This window comes from Pseudopipra pipra, chromosome 4 (genome assembly GCF_036250125.1).
Source record: "Pseudopipra pipra isolate bDixPip1 chromosome 4, bDixPip1.hap1, whole genome shotgun sequence".
Lineage (NCBI taxonomy): Eukaryota > Metazoa > Chordata > Aves > Passeriformes > Pipridae > Pseudopipra > Pseudopipra pipra.
In genome coordinates this window covers 27302737-27313993 of record NC_087552.1, presented here as the reverse complement: position 1 = coordinate 27313993, position 11257 = coordinate 27302737, and the positions used below count along the sequence as shown (strand labels likewise).

The 11257-nt window shown below is 35.5% G+C and overlaps 1 protein-coding gene across 6 annotated transcripts in view; it reads right to left on the bottom strand.

Annotated features, from left to right (window-relative positions):
• Positions 1-117: 117 nt before the first annotated feature.
• The window catches only part of SGMS2 (sphingomyelin synthase 2), a 61179-nt gene continuing 50039 nt past the window's right edge, over positions 118-11257 (bottom strand). For all 6 annotated transcript variants that reach the window (XM_064652064.1, XM_064652069.1, XM_064652066.1 and 3 more), the window contains one exon: positions 118-11062. In XM_064652064.1, the coding sequence (XP_064508134.1) occupies positions 10859-11062 (204 nt within the window). In that variant the 3' untranslated portion in view covers positions 118-10858. The remainder of the gene's footprint in view (positions 11063-11257) is intronic.

The following is an 11257-nucleotide window of genomic DNA, read 5'->3' as shown; positions in this document are numbered from 1 at the left end:
AAAAATAAAAAACTGCAGGGAACAAGAGGTGCTTATTCACTATAAACAATGTTGTTAAAAAACTTCTTTTTAAATAGTTAAGCATTCCATAAAAATAGTGACAAGTGGCTCATAAAATAGTGGCTGAACTGTATTAAAAAGGTTTTATTGCAATTTTACAGAAGTTACAGGAATTTTAGAAATACATAAAGCTTCAAACGGTGAAGGTCAGCTTTCCTCCAAACAAGTAAGGCAACCGTCTCTTTAATCTAAACAGCAAACGGACATTTTACTAGCCATGGATTAAACAAAATAAAAAAACCCTAAGAACACAGATTTAAATTAGCAGAACAGAATGCATCTTTTTATATATATTTGGCAGAAATTCAGTGGTTAATTACAACGTACACCAATAAAATGCAACTATTAGAAAAAATATAAAAAGAACAGGTGAAAATTTAGCTGAACTAAAGACATCTTAAATCTGAGTCTCAAGAAAATTTTAAATTCTACAGTGTGAAAATAAGAAGCTAAGCTATTCAGCACAGCTGAAACACACTACTGATTTTGCCCGTTTTCTTTATAGAACAGTAATCTAGTCTCCCTTCCCTCTTAGCCTAGTCAAGAAGTTACACTAGATAAAAAAAAAGCCTGCCTTCCTTCTGTATGCAATTGAAAGATTGGTTTCAGTGGTGTATGACCAATTCAAGCTTGTCCAGAGATTAAATTCCACATTAATTTTGATAAAAATAAGATTACTTTCATACTTTTAAATGAAGTTAATGATCAAATGTATATTTTGCTCCAGCATATCAGTACATAAATGGATGTTTCACGTTAAAATAATAGCTATTGCAACATTAAAATCCATTTTTTCAATTTAAATTAGTACTAAATAGCCTCTTTATAGAGCATAAAATTAACAGCAAAACAATACGCATATACTAATATTCTGCTTACCTCAAATAACTACATATACAAGTTTTAGCACTATAATGCTTCCCATGGAAATCATTCCTCCTCAGTCCTAGTAGCAGTGTAATAAAAACCCACCCTCCCTTGAATTCTGCATTTAAGGAAAAACCATTCTTCAAACTCTTTTACCTCAAATTGAGTAATCAAAGCATTTGGTGACTTTACTTTTAACAGATAAAAAACCCCTCCATGTAACAAACAAAAATCCCCATCAAAGACTCATTGAAACAAGCATTTGAAATAGAATAGTTCAAAGGAACTTATTTTTCTTTAAAGATAACTAAGTTACAGAGTTAAGGCCCAAGCAGAAACAGTAGAAGTTTAATTAACACAGTAAACTCTCAAAAGAAACATAATATTCTTTTCTCAAACTTTGAATCCTATCAACGTTTATGACTATTGAGCAGCTATTCTCTACAGTTACTGAGTTAGCACCCATTCTCTTCAAGTATGGGTGGTGGTTTTATATGCTTTATTTACATTTGCAGGCAACTTTTGGATTTTTATTTCCACAGGCACTTTATTCATTAAAAAACACTTTCCTTGCCAAAAGAATATTGAAAATATTTGAAATCTCTGAGTTAGACTAGTGCACTGAAACATGTTTTTGTAACAGAGCAAATGCTAAGGCTAAAAAAAACACAGTCAAGTGCATGTCACATGCTCACAAAGGCTTTGTTTTTTGCAGGGCATTCAAACCTGCAGCCATTTACCTCTTTATATTTCTGTAAATATTGCACTTTTTTTTTTGTAAATTAAAAAACAAAAGCCCTTTTTCTCTGAAGCATCTAGTAATTAAGAGATTGGAAAGTTATATTTCAATGTGGCTTAGGACTGTTACGGATGACTTTGTTCTATCTTTGGCTCTTCCAAGTGTCCTACTATTAAAGCAGGCACTGAGACAAGTAGCAAGACACAATCTAGACTATTGCTACTAGATTATCCCTCTTCACTCAAGAAAACCCCCAGCAGCTCACCCTGATTTTATCTCAGATGACAGGTTTCTGCTTTAAATTAAGTTACTTTAGCCATGGAATATTCTTTGCATTGATGCAGAAGTTCCATAAAATAGATCTCTTACAAGCCCATATTCCTTGACATGCAAGGTGTATGTGATTCAAGAGAACTTATCACAGTATATGAAAGAGAACAGTTTAGGGACCAAAACCTCAGAGCACAACTCCTTTAGAGCAGAGGAATGTGCTGCAGTGTTCCAGGCTGCACCCTGCTGACTCACCAGGGTGTACCTGGACATGGCATCCACTCTGCCAGGTTCACGTGTCCATATCAAATAGAGCGTATTTATTTCAGAGCTGATTACAGTAGGCTTGCCGTATGTGTCACAGGCAGGCACTTTTACAACTGCAAGTTGACATGGAAGGGGCCTTTAGAAAGAGAGTCTTGGTATTCTCCATGGGTAGAAAGTGTAGGTACTGCTGCCCAAAAATGCCTCCTGAAAAGACTGGGAAGTGCACTGTCCTTCATTGTATACAAAAAAATTCATAACCAAAGGCAGGGAGGGAAGAGAACAATAACTTCTGCAACAGAAGGCACAAGAGTTTTTTGTCATAAGAGAACGTTGCTTGTGAAGCTTTCAAACAAAGCCAGAAAGTTACACTGCTGTTCCACAATCTAAATAATCTAGTTTAATGTCCTTTCATGAGTTTTTATAATGTCCTACAATGAACAGCCTTGATAATTACATCAAATTTCAATTCTGTTCTTTAGATATGGTTACATGGTCATGTTCCTTCACAAGTTTGTTTTTTCAAAGTTTCAGTAAAAAGTGGATCTACCCCGCATAATAATGTGTTCTCCTGCTGCAGCTTTGTGCATTTCACATCCTCTCTGTCTCTGAGGTTTCAACAATGATGATGAAGCCAGAGGATGATTTTCTTTAAACTACTAGCTTGCACCTTAATCCTGCCAACACAACTCTTGTATTTCAGACTGAGTTTCAGAAGACTAGCTATCTTAAGAATGTATGAAAACTTAGACTTGGACATGTAGTTTAGACCAACATATACACTTCTAATGTTTTCCTGCATTAAAATACTTACTTTGTTTGCAGTTTTTATATAAAATAGAAATAGAAAAGGGTCATTTATATTAAAAGCATCTGGAACAGGCTCAAAATGTAGAGAAATTTTGCTTTATTGAAAAGATGTCAAAACAGCTTTCCTTAGTGTTCATGGGTAAGAAGAGAATACCAGCTCTTAATAATATTTGAGATCATTAGCACCATAAATGGATATAGGTTTCTGATTTTTAAAGGTATGGGTGGTCATGTAAGTAGTCCAAAGTATTGCATTTATCAGTACACAGGCTGACCACAAAAAATTTCTACTTGTATGTGCCAACTAAACGACATAAGACAACTTCTTTAACATGTTTTTACCAAATTCATGGTCAACAATGCAAATGATCATGACAGATAGCACCTTTGGAGACAAAAGCTAAAAGATGCTCATGTTATTGCTTTTTTAAAGTACAGCTAGTGCAATAGGGGGTTTTGGGGTTTGTTTTTCTTTTTTTTATACAGTGAACAGATTGCAATATCTTACAAATCACAACTCTAGCTCTAAGTCTCTCTTGCACGCATACAGCAAACCACAACACACAGTTACCTAACCAAAATAGCTGACATCAGCTATAAAGCGTCATCCTGAAAGTTTCACAAGATAAAAGTCAACTCTTGCTAATTGTGAACAGTTTATGCAAAAATGAGGCCCAGTTTGCAAACATTAGTGGAAACTACAGCACAAAAGGTCTATAAGTATTATCATTTGTTATTGTAGCATTATGCTGTGCAGTGTTTGCAGAACCGGACCCTAAAGCCATAAAAACCTGCCATTTATTAGCTCCTTATCGTGCACACATTACAGCATTCCTACATTACCAGGTAGGGTTCCTCAGCAGCCAACAGCTTTTCTTGCCTAATTTTTCCAAGGTTGGATATATAGCTCCAACCTATGTACAGAACTACAGATTCAACCTAGGAGAAATCATGCAAGAAAAGCTGTCAGCCAATGAGTATGAAAACATGTTGCAGTTAAAAGCAAAGTCTCCTGCAGTGTTTTTACAGAAGTGTTTACAGTTCTCAAAGTCACATGGAAAGCACGAGAACATCAGCCATCAGACCATTATTTCTGCTTTTACTTTCAGGTTCCTTGGTATGACCCTGACTTCACAAAGTTGCCAGAACTCATCTTTTTCACATCTCACACATGCTCTCCTGAATCAGGAAAACAAACACAAACAAACATACTGAACATTTAAAGAACAAGAACTGATTCCTGAGAGAAAAAAAACAAAGTATGTCCTAGCATGTTAGGTTTTGTATTTAAAAATACTTTCAAGTCTCAAATTGTGCAAAGATGTGTCTGACAAGAATGCCTTTTGGCTTTAGGGTTAATTATGGAGTCTTTTCAAATGTAAATCCTACTCTTCTGTATTGAGCCATTTAGAAGAGGCAGACATAGTGAGACAGGAGCCCAGATCAGCACAGGTTTAAGTGTAAGCAGCATTTTGAGTGGCAACAAATTATGAAAAAAGTGGAATGCAAACTCAGTTTTTAAAGAAATAAAGCACTCATAACAAGTTGGTCAAAATGTAAGAGGGGCTGGAGTCTAGTAATATTGTTCATACACAAACACTTCAATGGTAAAGGTAAAAGTAAGCAGGGAGATAACTTCCTCTTGATATTCTCAGCGCTCCTATCATCTCTAATGAAAAAACCCCAGTAATTTAAAAAGCAAACAGACCCATTCATTTTAAATGGAACTCACATGCTTGAAGTAACCCCAAATTTTATGCTCCCTTGAATTAGAAAACAGCTCTCCAATGACTGGTTTTACAGAGATCTGCCTTTTCAGCCCTTTTATACTTTTCTGATTTGCAAGTGACCTTCACTACACTTTTTAGCTATTGCCACCTTTGGTACTGTGCTCTCAGTCTTAAAGGAGCTCAAAATGACAAGCAAAGATGGCTCACAGTCTACTATGTAAGTACAACCTAGTTCACCTTCCCAGAGAAGCCTCTGTACTGAATCCAACACTGCACATGCCACAGGGACCCCTCTCTGCACACATGTGCCTGCACGGTGCTTGGGTGCCCACCTGCTCAAGATGCTTTTACTTCAGACTAGTTTTTGACTGCTTCTTTTAATTAAAAAAAAAAAAAAAGAACAAAAAACCAAAAAACCAAACCAAATAAACTCCCTCCCCCAAAGAAACCAAAACCAAAAGTCAAATATTCAGCAAAGTTACTTTGTGAAAAGTCATCTCAATTGGCACAAATGAGATTCTTCTGTAGTAATTCTTTGCAGTGTCACAAATGCTAACATCCTAAAAACCTTGCTATGCTCAGGGCAAATGCAAGAGCTGACATAATTATACAGGCACAGCTTGAAAGAAGAGTATTTCTCCTAGAAGAAACCCATGCATAGACTCCTTAAAAACATCTTAGGCACTGTATACAATGGATCTACACTTTTTTTTCATTGGCATTTACCAGAACTAAAACCAGTTATGTTCAACCATACAGCAAGCAAAGGACAAAAATACTCACTCCTCATCTAGGGGAAGGATTGGGCCAACCACTACAGAATAATTTGAAAAAGTGTGAACACTAAGTATAATAGTATAATACAGCATCTTTTTTCAACTATAGTACAGATAAGACTGCAGGTAGCATGCAGTCAATATAATTTTAGTTCAAAAGTCACACACTGCTCCTTCCAGCAAGCGCTGCTATTGCTCTTCTCTCCTACCTAGTTTGCATCTTAAAGGTTAGTGCACAGCAAAGAGCCACAGAAAACAAACTGCTAACTCTTTGCTAAACTCCAAATCCTTTGTAATTAAAACATTTTCACTGAAAACAATTCAAATCTTCCTGAGTTTTTCATCACCAATTTACATTAGGAGAGAAGGAATCTTCAACACCAGTATTTTAGATACACATTAGAGACTGCCCAGTATTGTTACTCCATCTTAAAACATCATTCAGGCATTGAGTGTTTTGTTTGGAAAGATGAGTTCAGAACCAGAATGTTTCCCTGCAATACATAAGCTATCTGTATCTAGCCTGACATTGTCGTGTGCTACTTTCTAGGTTAATAAGACTTAATCATACAGTTAAATCCATGGAAACTTAAGCCAACTAGAAAAAGCTTCAGTATGTTTTAAGCATTGCAGCACTTTGTTCTTGTTTTAGAAGCTATTAGTGAGAGCTTGAAGGAACAACTCACAAAAAATTGCTAATTATATTTAAGTATTTTAAAATCTCCAAGCATCTCTCAGAGTTGGGTTTTATTTTTACACTCTAAGTTATGGATGAGAACCAGCACAGATACACAGCTGTACTGTAGAATGAAGTACTTAACGTTGCCTGTTTCCTTAAAGGCTTTTTTTTCAGCACTATTACACAAAAAACAATTTATTTCTACATTACTTAGAAGTTAGGTGTAGTTTTAGCTCAATTTCATGTAAAAAGCAATATATGATCACCATCTACTTCTTTGTTTTCATCTATCTTTCTTTTTCTTGTAAATACTAGAACAAAAGCCTTTGTCCTGTTTCACAGCACTTCTTTTTGGACACTGGGAAGCATAATAAAGTAGCATATGAAGGCTTACTTATAAGCATGTGCACTTAAGCAGCAACACTCATTTGAGTGGAGCCCAACAGAAGTATTTATTTTTAAGATCCCTTTCCTCAGTAACTGAATTTAAGATGTTGATTTTACAGTGGCTTGTATAGAACGTTTCAGAAGTGTTCAACCTTACAGTATCACTCTAATTTTGTGTGTTCATAGAAGAGTTCTGGCTAAGTCCAAAACATGGGTATTGTAAAAATATCAAGATGACAATGGAGCTAGTTAACTTAACTAGTAGTTAAGTCTACTAGTAAGGAAAAATGGTTTCAGTGCATCTGATAGATTGGACATGTTTTCAAAATTACCTCATGAATCTTTAAGATTCAAGGTTTATAAGTTAAAAAACAAACAAACAAACAAACAAAACAAAGAGCTATGGAAAAGTTCATTTAAAGTAAATGGAAAGGCTTCACTTTGCACTGCAGTTTATGGACCTGTCTCTAGAACTGTAAATCATACTTCACATCTACTGAACTGAGCAAGAGAATTCGGGTCAGTACCAAACAACTTACCATAAACTGTCTAGCCAGATACTAATGATGGGAGAAAGCCATACCTTGAACAGATTCCGATTTAAGACACTGGTAAGTGGATTTGCAATAATCCAATTAAGAGATTGCTCTCTCATATCTTAGAAGACTTCCCAGTTCTGTCTCTGTTACTGAACTTATTTCTCTATTACATGAAGGTAGTGCATCTTAGCATATACAGTCTTGATTTTTTTTTTTTAGTTTCCTTCTCCCTTACCCTTTAAGGAGGGAAGCAAATGCAGTACTTGAGTTCATAGCAACATTTAGCACAGCTATTTTTGCTACTACCCCACCTGTAGCAATCTTTCCAAGAAAACTGCAATGAAGGATAGCTAATACATAGTACCACTTATGACCACATGGGAGTGCTAAGCACATACCAGAAAAAAAAGTGTCCTTTTACAGTGGTTTCAAGTATATGTTAATCATTTCTAGCATTAAAATTAAACATCTATAGCATGACCACTTAGGAGCACATTTCTTTAAATCTTGAAAGTTAACCTGTTACATCCAGGTTTAAATTTAGATGAGGCATTTCACAAAGCTTGTTTCATAAACACAAGGCAACTAAGTCATACTGATATGCCAGGTGTACAAGTGTAGAGTTTAGTTCTTGGGTTTGGGTTTTTTGAAGTGTCTGGCAAGTTCAACATGTAAATGCTCTTCAGCAGAGAGAAGGAGCATGTTATAGTCACAGCACAGGTGCAGCCCATATGACACCTCTAAGATATATTGTAACTAGGAAAAAATAAGTAATGACAGGTTGCAAAACATTGGGCATATACAGTCCAAATAATGTACTAATAATTTGATTGTAGGCTTAAGTTCAAGTTTCTCCTTTTTACCTACTGCAATCCTTTTTCCTCTTAGGATGAAACTATATTTTCAGCTTCATGGTATTAATATACAACAATCAGTAAGATCTTAAAATTAGTAATTTTCATGAAGCAGTTGTGGTTTGTATTAGATAAACTACTATAGCAGTAAGAATCAGCATGTATGATTACTTACCCCATTTCATCACCCTATATATAGGCCTAAACTATCTTCAAATACAACTATACCATCCAAGTTTGCAAAAGCAATTAAAAGCTATTGAGAGAATAGAGAACTGGTGCTTTCTGCTAATTAAACACTACCCCCTCCCCACACACACTCCCTTCTGAGGGCTTGGATACAACAGAGAAATATTAAGCACTTATGGAAAGGCTGAGCCAGAACAGGAATCAAGTATTTTAAGCTAGAGCTGCCACTTAAACTTTCCTTTTGTATTACAATAGAAGTTTCTATCAAATTCAGCAGTATAAGGAAAGCCCAAATGGCCCCATGAAAGCAGAGTCTTCACTTGGTTCTATTGCATCACTCACATTTTTTTCCTTCCAGAAATAAGAATAAGCATAAAAAACCCAAAACACCTCATCTTGCACGAAGTTCTACTTCACAGATATATTACAGAAATCCCACTGAGACACAGTGGTGGTTATGCAATTAGCTATCTAGACTACCTAAGTATGTATTTTTCAGCCACCAGATGAAAACCACTGTTTAGGCTCCTCCTGTAAGGCTTCTAATCATGTTAATTTTCAAGGTACGGTTACCAATAATGAAATCTGTTCATAAATCCTAAAAGACAGTATTACTACAGGTGGCTTAACATGACCATATTTAGGATATCACAAAGCTTAGATTTAATCTTTAAAAAATTATGCTCTATGAAGTAGTACTAATATAACAAGTATCTTGGGAGATTTACTGACTGACATTGAACAGACTCATTTATATGACAGAGAAAAAGGACTCGTAAGTGTTTGATACTGGCTTTTTAGCTGTTCAAAGTCTGCTAGGAGCAAGCAAATGGAAGCACAGTTATGCCCATACACACACAACTTCAGGGGCATGTTATCAGAGTCTACTAAGCTCATTTTAAATAACAAAACCAAACATCAGCAGAACTTCTTTCTTAGCTAAGTTTTACCAAGGATGTAAGGAACATTGTTTATTGTATTATTTTGATAATGCACAAAAATACTCATGTACAACAAGAGCAATGATCCCCTTAGCTGAAAAAAAAAAATCATTTTAATACTATTTCATTTATAACTTTAAACTGAACTTTTTAAAAGGAAGTTGTCATAATTTAAATTGTGTTCACACTTGTCAGTCAATTCAAGACATTCTTAATATTAAGCAGCATTTCCTTTATATTAGTATCACCTCAACACTTGGTGCAGTTTTATTTTTGCATCAGGTTTCACTGAAAATTGGAAAACAATATTGAATTAACTGCAGAAATTAATCCAGAATAAGAATGGTTAAACACGGTATGCTAATTTTCTACTTTGGTTTCCCAACAATACAAAACATAAACCAACAAGAACCTGGTAGCAGTTAATTTGTGGTTTTGTTACATGTTTACCCAATGCTAATTTCCCACTTTCTCAGACAACTTGTTTAACTAGACATTTTAATTGGACTGAAACCCTGGGGAAAAAAGGAACCTACAAGTGAGTTCTACAACAGTGTAATTTAATATGAAAGGGTTTTTGGTTATACTCGAAGAAATGCTGCTGTTGTAGGTATTTACCTTGGCATGTTTTTGTTTGGAGGGTTTTCCTTTCAAAGTAAAGTCACAGAAACATGTGCCAACAGGTAAAGAAAAAAAAAATTTAACACAGAACTATGGCTCCCAAGCAAACTTGCTACACAGCTTCAGCAAGAGATAGCTACTAAAATTAAAAATTAAATTTTAAGTGTAGCCTCATTTTGGACCTGGCCTTGCATTCCTCAAGCAGGTGAGAGCTGTGGGACTTTCACCTGCATGAAGAACTCTATGATCACTCTTCCCAGTAAATAACTTGGTTTAGTATGTGCTTTTGTGTGTATATGCATGTACATACACTGATAGGCACTGTATAGCTATATACACAAGGCCAACTGTAATTAAAGATTTTTGAAACTGTGTCCCTTATTAAAAATAAAATTTTAGGCTCCTTGACCTCTGATGTTAGCAGCTATTTCTAATTAGCAAAGTCATCAGGTAGCACAACAGTTTAAATATAAAATTACTAATAAAAATGTAAAAATTGGTATATAGTAGAATACACGGGAGTTAATAGTGGTAAGCAATATTTTAGGGTCATAAGATATTCATACCCCCAGTGTGTAAAAAAAGTCAGACTCGCTTCCAGCTGTACCAGTCATGCAAAGGCCTTACCTTCATTAGCAAGAATAATGCAACAAACCACTTCCCACTATTGTGTTATTTTTTTATATACCTTGATACGCCAATATCGTGCCTTTACAACTGAGCATGTTTTTGCCCTTATGCACTCCAGAACTCTGATGATGAGACTTTTGGGTGCTTCTGTGGATGAGTGATAGTTAGTAATGAAAGTGTTACTGTAGTCTTTGGCACCTCTATCTCGTTAGTAAAGCAAAGTCCTGCTCCATTTTTTTTAATAAAAATAATCCCATCAGTGGTGCATTTCATTAGCACTGAGGAGTAGAATAGGTCTGTACAGCCTGATGATAAGAAAACATCTGAAATGGCAATATATATGTGTCTATAATTGTCTCTTCAATCAATTGCACAGAAGCTTGGTCCACTTCTTCAGTTACAGTAGAGTCCTCTTAACTTTGGTTACAGCATTAATGTTTTGGTAAAAAACAAAACAAAAGAAAACAAAAAAACCACAGAGCAGATGCTTTCCTTCGTTTCTTCAGGTAGATTTTTCATTGTCCTCTCCTGTCTTCTGAACCCGTGAATACTTTTTGCATGAAGATTTGAAGCAGCTGGGAGGCCAAGATATTGGCCAGGAAAAGCTGCAAGGAACAGAGCCTTGCACATTCTTCTCAAAGAAATAAAATATTGGATACCACCATGCTCGAGAGAGAAAATTCGTCTGCGAAGAAACCTTTAAAGTCTGTATTGGCACAAGTAGATAAAGAGGAAAAGGAAACAGTCAGTTAGTTTAGAGCATTATGATCAATTATATTGAGTCAAGACAACAGAAACGCATTTCCGCAAAGACAATAAGCATTTAGCCTAGAAAACACAGAACTGGGATAATGCATAGATCATAGTCCAAATGCATATGACAAAGTGAGCATCTTTAACA